The sequence below is a fragment of the Numida meleagris genome, chromosome 3 (genome assembly GCF_002078875.1).
Source record: "Numida meleagris isolate 19003 breed g44 Domestic line chromosome 3, NumMel1.0, whole genome shotgun sequence".
NCBI lineage: Eukaryota > Metazoa > Chordata > Aves > Galliformes > Numididae > Numida > Numida meleagris.
In genome coordinates, this window is record NC_034411.1 from 107,325,700 (window position 1) to 107,343,760 (window position 18,061).

The 18,061-nt window shown below is 39.2% G+C and overlaps 1 protein-coding gene across 4 annotated transcripts in view; it reads right to left on the reverse strand.

The window, feature by feature from the left end:
- The window catches only part of KIF13B (kinesin family member 13B), a 123,013-nt gene that overhangs the window by 56,508 nt on the left and 48,444 nt on the right, over window positions 1–18,061 (reverse strand). For 2 of the 4 annotated variants that reach the window (XM_021389479.1, XM_021389481.1), the window contains exons 3-12: window positions 17,356–17,368; window positions 15,253–15,313; window positions 13,489–13,581; window positions 12,649–12,829; window positions 12,164–12,251; window positions 10,950–11,084; window positions 8,626–8,738; window positions 8,090–8,201; window positions 5,027–5,239; window positions 2,678–2,788 (exon numbers count right to left, since the gene is read on the reverse strand). In XM_021389479.1, coding sequence (XP_021245154.1) covers window positions 2,678–2,788; window positions 5,027–5,239; window positions 8,090–8,201; window positions 8,626–8,738; window positions 10,950–11,084; window positions 12,164–12,251; window positions 12,649–12,829; window positions 13,489–13,581; window positions 15,253–15,313; window positions 17,356–17,368 — 1,120 coding nt within the window. Of the gene's footprint in view, window positions 1–2,677; window positions 2,789–5,026; window positions 5,240–8,089; window positions 8,202–8,625; window positions 8,739–10,949; window positions 11,085–12,163; window positions 12,252–12,648; window positions 12,830–13,488; window positions 13,582–15,252; window positions 15,314–17,355; window positions 17,372–18,061 lie in introns of all 4 variants that reach the window. The other 2 variants (XM_021389480.1, XM_021389478.1) reach the window with 1 other exon arrangement.

The following is an 18,061-nucleotide window of genomic DNA, read 5'->3' on the forward strand; positions in this document are numbered from 1 at the left end:
GTAGCTCTTTCTTCTGCGATAGATTAGATGCAAAAGCCTGAGCTGTATCAAACTTTACAGCAGGATGTCTGTAATTTCTCTGGTCCTTCTACCTCTGGACTCGGAGTGCTACGTGCTATGGTCTCACACAGTTGCATCCTCTCAGTGCAAAATGACAGCAGCTGAAGGCAGCACACTGCAGTGCTGTAGGAGCTTCTCTGTGACCTCACTGAACAGCAAGCACTAGCACAAAGCCATCTCTTCAGCCCTTTATTTTCTCCTTTGAGCTAAAAGGCTCAAAGTTAAGTCAACTCCCTGCCAAATCAAGTTCTATGTCTATCTTTTATTCCTTAGAAATCAAAACGACAAAAACCTGACAACCTGCTATTTAAGCAATGCAAATAACACTTCCTGCTGAACAAGAACAGTAGCATTTTGGATGATGTTTTGTTCTTGTCAATGGACTTCATAGAATTCCACAACAAAGCATTACTGTGCAAAAAAGTACATCTTTCAAAGGGAAGTGGTAGGGTGAAGACTAAAGCAGTGAAATAGGAACATTAAGCATTGCTGTCTTAAAGAGAAAACAAAATAGAAAGGGATTCTTCTACAGAAAAAAAAAAAAATACAAATACTGAGAATTGATCCAAGGATCATATAGAAACTGAAAGTTAAATGAGACTCCCTGTCCACAACAGCAAGCAAAATAAAAAAAAATAAAAGCATAGGAGGCCTCTCAGGGAATTACTAAGTGGAACCAAAAATAGGAGAATAAAACAAGTAAAAAATGTGAGAGAGTCACAACAGCTTTATCTATGCCACGGAGACTTTACAAAAAATATTTAGAAGAGATTATACAGGAATAATGGAGGAAAGTTTATTACGACTTTGATCTTTACTTATGAGTTCGCACTGTTTTAAAAACCTTCCTATGTCATAGTATCGAGTGTAATTCTCTGCTCAATATCACAGCCTTATCTGGTCTAAGATTAAAATTGCAAAGAATGGCAAGCACAACTTCCTCTTCATTTTCTCTACCCCGTCTTCCCACACGCTATGAAACCAACACAGTGTCCTTGAAAGGAAAATTCATGTGTGTTTGTGAGAGAGAGCGAAACAAAGAACAGAGGAAAACTGCAATGTGATGTCAAAGCTCTCTCTTCTATCACCAGTGCCAGGCTCTGACGTTTACATCATTCGGTATCATCTACAGTCACAGACAACGAAAGAACTTGGCCCATGGTCTAAAACTCACAGAGTTGATGTAAAGAAATTGAGTTGATTTCCATTAACTTTTGATCAATACCCAGTGCTAAGCAACTGAAGAATGTAAAATACGTCAGAAGAATGTCAAATACTCCGTGAAGATGTGAAAAAATTGCCTATTCACAGTTTGTCTTCAAGGCTTTGAACCTTTATTGTCTCTCCACCTCTACGAAGTGCCTCTTCAGCAGTTCTTATTCTTCTTGAGGAATCATCCTTCTCAAAGATTTGCAATTACATCTACATTCTACCCTCCTGCTCCACTAAAATTTGTCATGCAGATGGTGTTGGAGGCTGGAGTAAAATCACATGACAAGCCATGATATAAATGCCGTCAGCCTTGGGCTCATGAAGCCTGATGATGACGTGAGGTTACTTCCACTGGCTTTCAAGTCGTGCTGGAACAGCCTTCTACTGCACAAACACAGGTCCTCATCCTTCCTCTGAACAAAACTCACTTCCTTTACAGCTGCAAGGCTCAGAGCAGGTTGAGAATTTAGATAAAGAAGAGAGGCAAAGCAAGTAGTTGTATGCAAACATCAAGGCAGATTTATTCTAAAACGTTGATCTCATCACTTTGGTTCATCAACTTCCTTGCATACTCAGGGTTTCTACCTAGAAACTACTGTGTAAGATGAGATCAGAATTACTATTATTATTAAATTTCACCCTTATACAAAGGGAAGAGGCTCCGCGGTACAATTCTGCACTGAAAGCCAGGAAGCCCTCTTATTTGAAGGAACATTTCTTACAATGGATCTTTAAAACACAAGTCAAAGCCTATTCTGATCATGTAATCTACAAAAAGGGCTTTGTATTGGAGGCTCATTTTTCTTACAAGCTATTCATCACCTTTCAATAGTTCTCCCCCATCAACGTTCCCTGCTGCAAATATATACATCAGCATTTGTGTGGTAAGAATTGGAAGTGTCACGCAATAATCCTGGTGTCCTGCACAATTTTTCAGTGTAGCTATCATCTTCGATTATGTTCTAAGACCTTAAATAGGGGTGTAAGAGGTATTAAAACAAACAGGAATTTGCACATTCTATTTTTTAATATTCTGAATGCTCTCTGCCTTCAGTATTAAGGCACTCTGTATATAACCTTGCATTTAACACTCTCAATGCTCCATCTTTCATCAGAAACAACAATTTTGCTGTCTGAAGAATACATAATCCCTATAATCCTCTCATTCATGGATTTTTTTCACCAAACAACCTCTCAATTTGCATAGAATGACAATTTATTATTGTCACCAGAATAGCAATCTGGGAGAGAGCCAGCTATCACAGGAATTAAATGAAGTTTTTCTGCAAAGGCGGTAAGCTTGACCTACTTACCCATAACCGTGAGAGATTCAGGCGAACAAAGGAAACAAACCTATTGTTTATAAACATTACAAACATACGTGGAAAAAGAAAAAGCAGCAAACCTGTGCTATCTCTTCAGTTTTTCTTAACTTTTCTTCCCAAGTCACAGTCATTTCCTGGATCAACTTCTCTGACTCCTCCAATCGTTCTTTTAATTCTGGTGATTTCATAGCCTGCAAAAATAAAAGCAAAGGGAACAAGAAGGCTTATTGTGCTTTGTTGTTTCAAATCACTCTCACACAGATGGGGAAAAAAGGAAACGTATCATTACTCATCTCACAACGCATACTTGATCAGTAAGTAAAGGGTTGTTTTAAATACACATCGCATGTAAATGCAGAATTCATCAAAAAGTTAGTTTAATTAGCTTCAAATACAGATGCTAAAGGGAAGTTCATATACTTTAATGCAAACCAATTACACGATACTGGCAAATTTGCACAAAGATATTCAAACACAGGCTAATCTCATTTCTGTACCAATGTGAGCTCCCAGGAAGACTCAAATATGAAACAATCTGTTTCCTGCCTAGTGCTGATCTGGATAACCACAGCCTCTAAATCATAGCTAACATCTCAGTCCCTTGAACAGCCATGCCACCATAACACTTTTATTGTTTGTTTCGATGTAGCCTGATTTGGGATGCAAGACTTTTTCTTCCTATTGGAAAAATAATCAACATGTCTCTATATATGCATTTTACAAAGCTGATATATAAAAAAAAAAAAAAGCCTTGTGATGTTCTTCCAGACACCACAATTCAATTTCCCTGCTATTCCATCGCAATTCTAATTTTCTTCTCTGAAATAATAAGAGGCCCAAGGATTAGCCTGAGAATAAGAAAACACCCCATGGCACCCCTCATCAGACACTCCAAAAGCAGAAAAGAAGGCCATGTTTTTACACTACACATTCAGTTCTGCCGGTCTCAGTACTGGCATATTCTTTCTGCACTGTCCTGAACAGGAATCCTATGGGCTTCCTTACATCATTATTTCATCACAACGATATGAAAGTGTGTTTGGACAGGAGGTATTCATGCAATGCCCATCAACCTATCATTCTCCATTAATTCCAACAAGAAAAGATTAAAATGAGTGCACTAAAAAAGAAAAGGGGAAAAGAGGATAACGTCTTATTACTCTGGGAAAAAAAAAAGTCAACTGTCAAGTTCTGTTTTGCCACGGCTCTTCAGGAAACAAATAGGACAGTGACACCAAAAAGAAAAAAAAAAAAACAACTACTTACTGACCTCTATATTTAGAAATGAGCTTTGAGAATGTAACTTGACTATCTAAATGAGTCAACCCTTTTGTTCATTTTAAAAATGAACCATTATGCACCATTTCTGTAAGAACAATTCGATGGGCAACAAATGAAACAAACTGAAAGGAGAACAAGAACATGTGCTTTTCGACCTTTACCGTGTAGCCTCCTGGTAGCAAACTAAACAATGTTTTCCATGCTCTTTGTCACTGCTGCTCAGATGACAACTGGGGTGGGATCGGAATACTTAGCAATGGAAATATTTATTACTTCATATTTAGGAAACACTACTTCATTGCTTTGGACAGCTGCCATTATTTTGGCATTAATGCTCACAGTTGAAACAAATAGGGAGTACTTGCGTTTCTCAGAGAACTGAAAAGTCCATTGTTCATATTTTAGAGGAAATCTTGAATATTTAACTTGTGATACCTTAAAGAAACTGATGGTCACTTATTGGATGCTTTGCATATTTGTTAACTCAAATGAGAAAATCCAAAATTCATTACACGTTTGTAATATCACAACCAGCATTCCCTGCAAGTCTCAAGAGGCAAATACTGTACAATTACAACAGTCGGATTATATCAACATTGCTTTGCCACTTTTGAGAACAGAACTTGGAATTAATCTGGTTCTCGGCCTTCATGGAACACTTAGTCCACGTTGCCTTCACAATTTCACAGAGGAAGCTACGCAGATATCCGTAATATTGTCTAATGCCTGTAAGAGATTCAGTTTAGAATGGCAAAAGCTAGTAAGCAAGCAAGCATTATTCAAGTCAATTCACATTTTGCAGGATGTACCTACAGTGAATTCTTAAAACACAAAGGCAAAGCTCTACCTATAAACTCCACAGTCTTAAGACCCCATCCCTATTCCTCCCTCCTCATCCTGCTTTTCTGATCTGTATCCCCTGATAAACACAGGACAGCTCAACAGAGTGTTTAAAGGAAACCCAGTATCTTGTGTTACCACCCATATTTCAACACTGACCTAAAGCAAAATGGAAGTGGTATAAAGGGAGATTTCCCGTAGGTATCACGTATCAACTTCCCGTGGCGCTCGCTTTCAGAAGCTAAGTAAGAAAGTTCTGACAACAAGGTTTACAGGACCTGGACACTAGCCAAGGCAAACATTTGTACCTCTGCTTTTGTGAGCTGCTCCCGCAGTTTCTCCACCTCCTCGCGGAGCTCTCGGATAATGCGAGCATTGGGGTCTTCGTTCACCACAGCATGATTAACGATGTTCTTGGCCCGGTCTGCGTACCTGAGTGTCGAAAGGGTCTCATCGTAGTTGTCTGCTGCCGGGCTTACTGTTGCTACCATGGCAGTCTTGCTGTTGCCACCAAGGCTGTCCTGGAAAGTGGTAGAGGTTATGAAGTTAAAACAGAAAGTTTCTTTGGTTTTTGGTTTTAGTTAACCTGTCAGTGAACTTAGGCAGCAAACAATAACTAATGGTTGGAAGCGGAGTGGAGCAACTAGTAAAAGCAATATACTTGCCAGAGCTCCTCAGTTCACTGTTAATATTTTAAGCTCTGTAAATCAAGTGAAGTCATTATTTTCAATTCTATTTTCTTTTTCTTAGCACATTTAGGAAATGTCATGCTCCAGGAGCTCAGGAAGGAGCATAACAAATTCAGAATTCAGGACATGTTTTATTTAAATTACTTAAAGATCTCTTAAACAATATCGTTGAATTTATTTGTGTAACCATTTCAGAATGGGCCCTTCCGCCCCACTCATGCAGCTCACAAATCTGAACCCAGTTATGTAAGAAATTGCCCTTTTGGAATTTGGTTGTCAGAAGAAGGGCATGAAACCACATTCCTGCTAGACAGTGTGTCAGGAATGTGGGGGAAGGAAAGAAGCATTCCATTTATGTATTGACTGCATAATTATGTTTTACAATCTTGGCCAGTCCAAACAATAAAATATTTCATTTTAAATTTACAGCAAATCTGTTGTTCTCACATTTTCCTTTTTTTTCCCTCAATATCCCTTTCTGAGAAGAACCACACTACTAACTTTCATCTTCAGTAACCCATGAAACCTAGGTCATGCGCTGCCATTAGAGCAATCTGACCACATTAGCTTGCTTGTCTAACCATTTCAATTACGAAGCACACACACAGCTTTTCCTAGCAATCATTAAAACACCCCTTTAAGTATTTCATTAGGACATTTCTTTGCTGCATGATGCCTAAAACTATTTGACAGCAGCCCATCTGCTTCAGTGGTCAGACAAGCACTGGCCACACAGGCTGGTGCTGCTTCAGTGCTGCACTGCTAGAACTCTGCTGTCTCTGCTCGTGGAAAGGGGCTGTCACCTCTTCGGGTAGGGAGCATCGCATCGTGTTCAGCACAGTGAGGTATGCTGGCATGGTTAGGACTTGCAGGTAACAATATTTATAGAGAGGTCAAGCAGAAAGAACTGCCTTCTGCTGGCTGCTTCCCACATTTTTGGCATCTGAGGAGCAGCCAGTATTTATTGTCATTTATTTCAATATAAAAATGCCTTGTGTGGATCTACTCTGTAACAGAAATGTTCTTCCAAAGTAACTACCGAAAACTTTAAAAAGCCCAACAAAAGCACAACTCATTTGATGGGATTTCTGTCTCTTCAGAAGCCAGGACTTATCTTCAACAGCTTCCAAAGACTAGAAGTGGCACCTGCAACTGCAGTCCCCGTTCTGCATAGAAAGATGAAGGTATCGGGGAGTCAGCCAGGTACTCTGCTTCTAAATAAAGCCTTATCAACTGTACTAATTGGCTCCAAGATAGGACTAACTCACCATCTAAATCACATCTCCACTATGCAGGAAACTGTTACAGTGATACATGATAATTCACAATACACTCATTATAAGTTGGGTAAAGTTCCTCTTGTGTTGTGGCTATTCAAGCCCAATGCCAGACTGTCTGATAAAGTTCTGTGTATAAAACTTTTGTGCTGATGTCACTGATTTCCTTAATGTTAAGCAAGAAATGTAGATGAATAGTAAACCAGTTTCTCATTAGCATCTGCAAATCACCCTGGAAAGGCTGGGCTTGCAGTCATAGAAACAGAATGTTAATAAGTACGTTCAGTTATTTTTAAGGCTAAGCTAGCCCAGTCTTTAGCATCAAGATTTCTGTGTAAGCAACATTAAAATCTAAAGATTTAAAATTACGTTTTTTGATAGTAGCCTTCAGTGAAATACACAGAGCTTCTGAGCAAAATGGGAAAACAAGAGGCTCAGGACAATACAATATGATAACAAATCCTCTACATATCAGATCTCATTTAATAACCCTTCAAAATCTAAGTCTCTCCTGACCACTCAAGCTGCATCAGGTTAAATATAAAAAAAAGAAAAGCCACCTTCACTAGAAGGTGTTTTGTGTTGGATTTTTGTGCTTTTTTTCTTTACACACAGAAGTGGCTACATTTGTGTTTGCCACTCATTCAGAGAACAGGACAAATCCAGAACATTTCTATGCCTAAAATTGAACTTGCACTCCAAAATTTTCATTAGCAGGCTACCATGCTTTTAAGGCCACTGAATGTAGGAAGTTGGAAAAACAACAAAAAAAGAGCTTGCTCTTTAATTTGACATAGAGAAAACTCATATTTAACAATTCCGTTTTTCATTTAGGCTTTACAGATCTTAATTCAAGGGCCATCATAATAAAGGCTCATATTTTTTCCCCCAAATTACCAAACAGTCCCACAAAGCAAGAGAAATCAATGCTCATTTTGGATGAATATAATGGCAAAATCCTTCTGACCAGTTCTAAGTGGGATAATGCTCTGCAATTATACTCTTCTGACAAAAGCAGAGTATATTAGTAAATATATTAGACAATTAAGAAAAAGCTAACAGTTTTAATCAAAATCTTCAAAGCTCACCATGCCAGTATGTAAAATTCAGTTACATGTGGCAATAACCCAAATTAAATCAGCCCCAAGGTTTTGTGTAAAGTTGTACGTGAACTGACCCAGAAAAGATAAATTCCTTCTTCTCTAGGCCATTACACATCAGCAGAAGACAAGAAATTCAGTCTGTGGAGGTACCAATGGCTTCTATCCAGCTACTTTTCCAAAGACAAGTATAGTTAAAATAAAAAAACAGAAAATGAGGCAAAAGAACAGTATTTTATTTCACTGAATGGGACTCTTCTCCTCCTTTTTATTTCTCTTTTTAAAAAACAGATGGAAGTACTTACTTTAAGTAACCAAGTGAGCACAGAATCACGATAAGGAACAAATTTGTTCTTGTTCTTGCCAGCAGCCTGATCTGCCAGGGCAGAAATAACCAGTCCAAGAGTTGTAAGGGATCTGCAGGAAGAACACAAGCAGCCATTAACAAGTGTAAATATTCATAGGGCAAATGCATATTTAGACTGCCTCTTTCTCTCAAAAAATGAGCTCCAATGAAAAAGCTTCTCGTACAGTTTCAATCCTTCTTTTCTCACAGAAGCTCGACTGCTCATTTTCAATACATGTTTTCAGCCTTAATAATCATGCAATTACGCGGTAGTTGCGGGAACACAAGTACAGAAAGACAGATGCCAGCTATTTCAAACAGGCAGAGATCTCATTCAAACATCTAAGAGTCCTGAATATAAGATGGAAGAGTAGAGAGAAGGGAAGAAGAAAAAAGGCTACAAAAGCTGACACTGATTTTATCCTGTTTCAGATACTACATTTAGCAGTCACAATCACACAGATGAAAGGAGAAGAAATAATCACCAACTCTTACTTGTTAATGTTGCTCCCTTCTTTCAGCCTGTCTCCCGCAGCACCAGTCTTAGTTGCCCTTTCACTGCCTGCTAAATCCACAAGACTCAGCTTGCCCACCTTCTCACCCGATGTCTGCAGAAGGAACCAGAGAACAGCTATCGTTAGTTCATCACTTACATCAAGTTCCACAGTTTGACATATTTTCAAGCAAAAATCAAGCTTTATTTCTTGGTGTAGACTTGCCACAGCTTGAACAATATTCTGTGTTAATTCAGTAGCTCAGAAAACAGGAGGATTTGAACTCAGACACACTGTTACCTTCCAGACATCTCCAGAGGAGCGGAACACAGGGCACATCAGTCAAATGCTAAAGCAAGAACAAGTGCAGAGGGAATACAGGCCAAGGAGCAACATCCAAAGGATCTATGGGGTTTACAGTCTCTGCCTTTGTTTTATTGTGAAAACAACTTCCAAACAATCTCAGATTCTGTACCAAGTTTCATCCCTGATTTTCAGTGAGTAGAAATGAACATGACAATAAACATAATGTACGAAAATGATTGTAATTGCAGAAGTCTCCCATATTGTTAATAGCATCTGAGCAAGAAATCAAGCTATGTGTTTCAATCCCGTAACAGGTTTTGTTATAAATCCCCATTATTCCTCGTAATTCTTGCTAATTATCTCAATTGACCCAAAATGGCATTCTGAAACACTCCATAAGTTTCATGTAACAATTTACAGCTGAAGAGCTAACACGGTCTTTGAGAACCACTTGGTTACATCATCTCCTTTGCAGGATCTATTACTGACATATCTCAGTATCACAAAGTATGACATTTCGCTAAATGAACAGGATAATTAGAATCATTATAAATCATAGAATCATAAAATGGCTTGGGTTGAAAAGGACCTCAAAGATCATCAAGTTTCAACCCCCCTGCTAAGTGCAGGGTCGCCAACCACTAGACCAGGCTGCCCAAAGCCACATCCAGCCTGGCCTTGAATGCCTCCAGGGATGGGGCATCCACAACCTCCCTGGGCAACCTGTTCCAGTGCGTCACCACCCTCTGAGTGAAAAACTTCCTCCTAATATCTAACCTAAATCTCCCCTGTCTCAGCTTAAAACCATTCCCCCTTGTCCTATCGCTATCCACCCTTGTGAACAATCATTCCCCCTCCTGTTTATATGCTCCCTTCAAGCATCGGAAGGATCAATATGCTTTCAAAAACATTACTCTAAACCTTTCAAAATACGATGTAATTGTCAGATCATTCCAAAATGGTCATTTCCAGGACTGAGATGATCAGCAGATGGGAAACCAGAGAAATCTATTCCAGAAATTTACACCGTGGTCACTGTAAATACAATCAAAATGGCCAACTTGCATCCAAGCTGACCAGGACCACAAAAATACAGCACGCAGTACAGCCACAGGAAAGACAGAATGACAAGATGTGGCAAACCAGGGAGTTTAGCATAGTTTAACTGACTATCTGAAGTGCAAACGGGAAAATAATTCCAAACAGGGAACAAGGAAAACTGTCTGCATAAGAGGATTGTTGGAGACTGCGAGGTGAGGAGAAGGAGAAAGTCTAAATGCTTCTTCAACTTTATAAATGTACTCAATATTTACACACATGCATTCCTTATGTTTGCTCCGGGTACAGCCAAGAATTCTTCAAGGCTTTGTAGACATTAAACAATTGCCCGAGCACAAGCATAAGACTTTTGGTATCAGAGATCAATTTCAATTTTAGTTTATCACCATTTTCTGTGAGGGATTAAATATTAACATATAAATGTATTTCACGCTTTGAAATGAGCAAGAGTTTCTGCTTATGAAGTTGATTCTTTATATGTACTTACATGAAATAAACCTTTGAAGGAGATTACCAGGTGTACTCTCAATTCTCTTCTTGTACTCCTGTCTACCATCTAAATACTACACATTTACTTTCTACTGCAAGTCTGTACTACAAACTGTTGCTTAAAAGCAGATTTCTTTACTTTAGATTCTAGGATTAGGAGATGTTTCCTCCACCCTCCAGCATGTCTGCTCCAACTTTGGACCTGAGTTTTTGCTTTCCATTTCAAAAACCACATTTCACTTACCTATTAAAACTGATTTCCAGCACATGAGCATTACGAGGACTTTGCTAGACAAGGTCACAGCTAACCTAGACCTGTGCTAACAATGCACGTGAATGGGAGACTACGGCAAAAGACCTTGAGAGATCTCTTCCACCCAGCATTTCTATGAATTCATGAAATACATTAAAGCATGAGACACGCATCTAAAGTTAACATTTGGACATTATAATGTCTTATAATAAACTTACCCCTGATTGCACATCATAGAGTGTGTGGGTGAGGATAATCTTGAAGACTGCGTGGGACCGACTGCTCTCCTCATTCATGTTGGTTGCAGCCACTGTGCGAGACTTGTTGCCCTCAGACATCAAGGACTCGATGTCCTAGACACAATTTTCACAGCCATAAGCATACCTGCATTATCATTTCAATTATCTACCAAAGCAATCTCATTTTAGTGAAATCTAGCGAGCATCTTCCACCAAGCTTCCCACGGTTTATTCATAAAATGGGAGAACAAAATATTGCAGTCTTCCCTTTATAGTCAGAAAGTAAACAACGTTGTGGAAATTCAGCCACTGTGATACTTGAGAAATATGGAGCTCCCCTGCTGCAGTGTTTTAGAGCACTCCTGTAAAATAGCTCTTCAGAGCTTTTATTTACCCACCTAGCTGGATGATGCTCACGAAAACCAAAACCAATTAAACAAAACCACACCACTGACCACTCTGACTCGGTATGCTGAATTATGCAAAGCTGCTGGGCAACACAAAACAGAAATGCATGCAACATGTCTTTTATAAACAGAAACTGCCAAAGAGAGGTAGATGAATGCACGGAGAGACTATAAAAGCAAGGACTCCACTGTTCTCATGTTTTGCTAAAATGGCACAATTCTATCCCTTATTTTCTGATTTCTCCCATCGTACATCAATACTTCTTAAAACTGGGGCATACTACAAATGCATCCATATACACTTGCTATCCATTTAGTTATGGTACTGCCCAGTAGGCAAGTTTCAGGCAATGCTGATGAGTACTTGCCATGTAAACAACCACTTGTTTGTATTTCCAGTGTGCCTGTGTGCTACCTGTAGGCGACAAAAAGTGATGGGGAGTGATACTGAAAGCCTGTCTATGCTAGCTGCTGGTTCTGTGATTAATCACTCAAAACTTCTCATTAACACATGCTAAACTCATCTTAAATTTGAGAAGAAAGCTGTTTCATTACATAGTTCAACGACCTTCAGAGTTACTGAATAGTATAGGATGAAAATGAATTTCGGCTATTGACTCTGTTTTCCCCAGTGGTAACAGTACAACACTCATACAGCTCTCTTGCTCTAAAATCCACATTACTGCCACGGCAATTAGGAGCAGGTTAATAGTTTTGTCTTGCTTAAGGAACAGGACCCTAGTGTACAGGATGCCAAGACAAGCCTTTCATAAAACTGATCCTTACCTTGTAGCTAGCAACAGCTAGTTTGGATAGCCCATCTACATAAGGACCATAAACACTGTGTTCTCTAACTTTTAATGACTGTCGGCTTCTGGTTGGAAAAAAAAGAAGTTATTTATAAGCACATGACTGACGTAAGACAACATTTACAGAAAATCAACTTCTCACTGACAGATCTCAAACATGATGGTCTTACAGTTACCAAAATAAAGCACAGAACAGCAACTGTAAAGCAAACGAAAAAGTCTTATATCTACACGGACAAAGCTGACACAGACATTTTTGTCACTTCATAAAAGCTAGCATTAGACTGAATTTACTCCAACCTTTTAGTCTTACCACTTTATTTAAAATAAAAGGATATCGAGATGAGGAAGAAGACAAAATCATCCAACCCAAATGCCTTAGAAGGGACCCATTAAGGGAAATTGGTATGTAGAAAGAGTGTATGGCAACATACTACAGTGCTGTTCACACATGCTACCTACCCTTTTGGGTCAAGAAGATCTCTGACTTTCTCATTGTATATCTCCATGTAGGATACTTCCACTTTGAAACTCTGCTCTTCATTTTCCTCCTTCTGTGCTCTTTCAAAGAGTCCACTGCAAAGTCTAGGGATTAATCCAGGTTGGTCAGCAGTACCCATCATTGTGTATGATTTTCCAGATCCTGTGCGATCGAATTTATAATTAGTGAAAATGCAATACTCTGTTTTTTTGCTGTGAGGAAAGGAAATGTAGGGAAGAGGCAGAAAAAAAAAATAATAATTTAAACCTGGCATTTCAGCGAAAGATATTTGTGCGGTTTTCTATTTTAAAGCAACCACGACATCATTTAGTTAAAACCTATTCAATTAAAAGGAAAAGTAAAACAAGAAATTTAGTTCAAACTGACAGAGACTTTCAGACAGATAGTCCTACTGTAAAGGACAACCCACTAATACCCACATGAGAAAAATCAGGTGGACAAGCACATTCATTTTTGCATATTACATTTAAAATGATTATTAAAGACTATTCTGACTGCAGAAGGAGAAAATAAGGGCGATGCATTGAACTCAAGGACGGTCATGATCAAAGATAACAATCCAAAGTGTGAGAAATAAGGGTAGCCAGCAACAGCCAAAAGCATTTCTCGTCCTGTTTGCCTCATATCTACTGTTACAAAAGAGAAAAAACCACATTTTCTAACGTGTGCACTACTTAACAATGCCTACATTGTAAGGCATTTCTCCTGAAACAATGGCACAACAGCCATGGAAAGAGTCTCCACTCAGAACATCAACAACTTTTGCATCAGTGCTTTGCATACATTCTGAAGGGACTTACCAGTTTGCCCATAGGCAAAGATGCAAGCGTTATAGCCTTCAAAGGCATTCTGAAGAATATTCTCTCCAAGGCACTTGAAAACAACATCTTGACCTAAGAAATAAAACACACATGCTAACGTTGTAACACGGTGGGAGAGTGTTTTTTTCTTGTTTTGGATTCTTCAATAATTATGTAAAAGCAAAGAGCATTTTCTTGCCTAAATACATTATTTAGTATTCAGTACTTGCTCCCTTTACAGGAGCATGGACATCAGCTGGTAGATATGCTCCAGATGTATACTACTACAAAACCCGGGATCTGTGATTAACATGCACATATGCGTATGTGCTTACAACAGCATGCTAGCAATGCTCATGCTCAGGAGTTTTATCAGCAGAAAATCTACTACCAGCTGCAGAAATTCACCCATTGGTGAACTTCAGCACCTCAACATATCCTCAACCCATACATTTTAACAACTGCCAAATGTGATTTTCCAGAGAAGGAATCGCCTCTGTGTGGGAGATAGTACAGAACAGGACATATGCATTAACAAAACATAGGGTTATCACTTCTTTTGTAACTAAAACGGTATGCATATTTTTGGCTGGTTTCCCAAGAGGAGGAAACGCTAACTATAAACGAGTATTTCTTATTTAAATCAAACCTGTATTTTCAGAATTTATGAGGAGAGGCATTAAAATCTCAACAAGAATTGATGGAATTGGTTGCCCAGAGGTGTGTTTGATGCCCTGTCCCTGGAGACGTCCAAGGCCAGGCTAGACCAGGCCCTGGGCAACCTGATCTAGCTGCGGTGTTCCCGTTCATTGCAGGGGAGTTGGATGAGATGGACCTTTAAAGGCCCATTCCAACTCTAAGGATTCTATGATTCTATGAATTTCACAGACTTATCAGAAGTCTAGCAGAATTGCATAATAAACATTCCTCAAAGCTTTTGCTTTCCCTCATTAAGTCCATAACTTTACATTCAAGCCAACTCAAGACTTGACGCATGCTAACTCCCCTATCAGAATTACAAATAGCTGTGCCTAGCTAAGCACAGCTGAATGGTTTGGGTCATATACACCCAAAGCATATCACCCTCAATTCCTCACTAAACTACTACTCATTAGTTATCTGTTAGGGAAAATATAAATATTGGGATATTTTATTTATTTGTTTTTAAATCCATGGAAACAAGCTAATCTAAATACGATTTGTAAAAGATAACGAGTGCGAAAAAAGGAAAAGATGACCAATCGTTAAGTTCTAATATATTTCAGATTTCACCACATCTGTTTGCCAAAATATGTCCATAATACACCAAAATCTCTTAATCAAATACTCCTATATTAAATTAGGCTTTTTTAATACTCTAACTATTAAGTTCTAATAGGATGCTCCCACCAGAACTGGAAAACAAACAGGTATATTTTAGCAATATTCCTCATATCCCGGAAAGAAACTGATCCGATGCTTTTAAAATGATGTACTTGGAACAGTATTCAAAATATAAATATAAATGAGTAACCCATTACTGTGATGGATTTCTCAATTTCCTGCACTGCAGATGGGTAGCAATGCCTACTGCTATCCTAACCATCATCTTTAGAAAAGAAAAACAGGAATGATTTAAGATTTTCCTTTTTCTTTTGACAACAAGCAGTCACACAGGGGAAAGATATTCCATGCCATATGGTCTGTGCCCTTTAGCAAACACTGCGTTATAATTAGACCATTTGTTCTCGGAGACAACACGCGCAAAGCTACAGCAAATATTACCTGCATATTTTTCTTTGACAGATTCATCCATAGACCAAAAGCAGTGATCGTAAGCAAACACCTGTAGAAAAATAACCAGGAGGGTACCTTATAGAAACCACTGCCAAATCAAACACGTGATCCCAGTTTTGACAGTGCTGTATTGTGCTGGCTAACATCATGCTACCTGGGCCCATTCTGAACGTAATGTGCATTCCTGAAGAATTATTTATTTCCCGTGAATTCAACACCTGAACACAAACTCTTCATCTTCCTACACGAAAGCCTGTTCCTTGGTTTTATTTTTTCCTTGCTTTTATTTCTTCCTTTCTGCTGTGAGTATCCTCCTTGACGCTCTCCAGCAGCTCTCCACGAGGCAACCAAGTGGATGTCAAGGAGCTCTCCTCATCTTTCTTCAAACCCATCCCTGCAACTCATTTCTCACAAGACCTGCTATTTTGCAACCTGACAGATGTCCCCTGGCTGCTTCTGCCTATCACCTCCCGGTTCTCTTTGTCTGCAGAAATTAACAACATGCCCTAGGGGAGGACCCCTTCTGTACACGAAGAGTACAGTATGTATTTATATTCTGCTGACAAACAGAAGCAGCCATCACCAAAGCCTATGAGCAAATGAGTTGTAACAGTAGAATAGTGCTGACACCTTTTTAAACGGAAAGTTTCAGTTTTGTGGTGAACCCATTCAAAGGCATCTTTCATTGTAACAGCTGACCTCCAATAGGGCAGGGCCTACTCCAGGATCCCAGGCTGCAAAAATAGATGTTTGCAAAACAATGCCTCTGGCTATGCATTTGTAAGCAAAAAAAATATAAAAATGGGGCGGGAGGTGGTCTACTTTCAAACAGGCAAAATTCATTCTGTAGGATATAAGGAAAAGGAAAGTTGCACTTGGCCTGCTTACTCCTCATCTAACTTTAATTAAGGTTGCTCTTTCCCCTTTAGACATTAGTTATGGCTACAGAGCTGATGTCTGCAGCACTTCTGTTCATGTTAGCAGAGCAAGCGCACTGTGTCAAATTCACATTCTGAACCTTAGTTTGATTATTGATGAGATTCCATTTCATCTGTTAAAACATTTCCCTGTTCAGGTTTAGTGAAGTCTGTGGTCTGTGCTAAAGGCACCAACCACGAAGTAGTATATGCACAGGTAATCCACCCTAACATTTTTCATTTAATAAAGCTCGTAGGAACAAAATATGTTGCATCATACCCACATTAATAATAGAAAAACCCTACAGAGAAATATTGATTCTGTAGTGAATGATCTCAGTTGAGCCATTCCCTAATGGGTCATATCATGGTATCTGAAGAAATCATTTAAGGACTCACACAGCAGTAAAGAAAATCTTTCTCAAGTGTTCATGCTAATTAAAATAGTTAGAAAAATTATACAGGAGTTGAAAATCTGGATTACTGACACATCCAGCACTACTTACATCTATGAAAATGCTTAGTGCAGCAAAATCCTTCAGATTTAAAGTACTTATCTTCAAAAATGCTTTGCTTTTTTTGACACCCTCCCACTTTTTTTTTTTAAAGTACAATAACTTCGCAGCATCTTGTAAAATAAAACAGTTTATTTTACAGCCTCTAAATAAATGAGGTGTTCTTTCCCCGATTGAAATTACGTTTTTTTGGTTCTTTGAATTTATTAAACGATTACACACACTACTATAACACCCTGAGACACCACTGGATATATGACCACAGCAATAAAGCTGAATTCCAGTGTGCCAGGATACAGATAGATATCTGCATGCCAAGTACAAAGTCATGGGACCATAAGCTGTAACAACAAAACGTGTTTGCTACAACACAAACACCAGAAAACGCTTTAAAAACCCCCAGACAACAAGCAGTCTCCCATTCACAGTCTGTACTGCTGAGTATGTATGTTCTCATTTGTCCCCGTGACTCATTTTTTGGCAAAGGCTCCACAGTGCTCTTCTGCAGCAAGGAAATGCTTTGAGTTTCTTACTCAACAGCTGACCAGCTGCAGAGCTGTTTTTCTGAAATGCTTTCAATATTTGGCTAACACACGACTGACTGAACCACCCGACAGCTTTCAGTGCTGATGGAATGGGTAAGCAGTAAGGGTCCTTACCTTTGGCTGGGTCCTGCTGCTCTCAGAAGCAGCAGCAGCAGCAAGGATTTGGTGCAGCACGTGGGGTAAAAAAAAAAGAAAGACAAAAGAAAAAGACTGTTAGTTACAGGGACTTCAGTGTAATTGGTCTCCAATTAATATCTCATTTTGGAGGACTGTATTTAAAAAGCTTGTTTCTTCCTTCCGGTCTCTCCTTCTTAAATGAGTGGAGAATAGGAATTCCTTTCCTTTGTCACGTGCATAACTGAAAACTTTCTGATAGAATACAGTAAGCACCAGAGCAGCCTTTAAGACAACAGCATAGCAGCAGTCAATGTACAAATGAATCAGACACTGGCACCAAGTTACGCAGCCTCCTCTCATGCAGAGGGCTGGAGCAACCCTGCAAACACAGCCACAAGGAAGTGATGCTCTCTTTGCCCTGGACCTTGCAAATGGCATTGGTAAGCTCCTGCCATCAGCGAAGTCTTGTAGCAAGCATCACTGATTTCTTTTGACAGAGCAGCAGCTGTGTAAGATCACCTCCTTGCTGCTCATGTGGGTTAAGAAGTGAAAAAAATTGTATTTACAAATCAAGTCCATCATTTCTTTTCACTCAGGCTTGAATTTGGTATGAATATATCTCACCCACCAGGACTGAGCAGCACTTTGGCTAGCAGTGGCAGGATGGTTATTTAAGCAATGCTACCCCGCAGCAGCCACATCA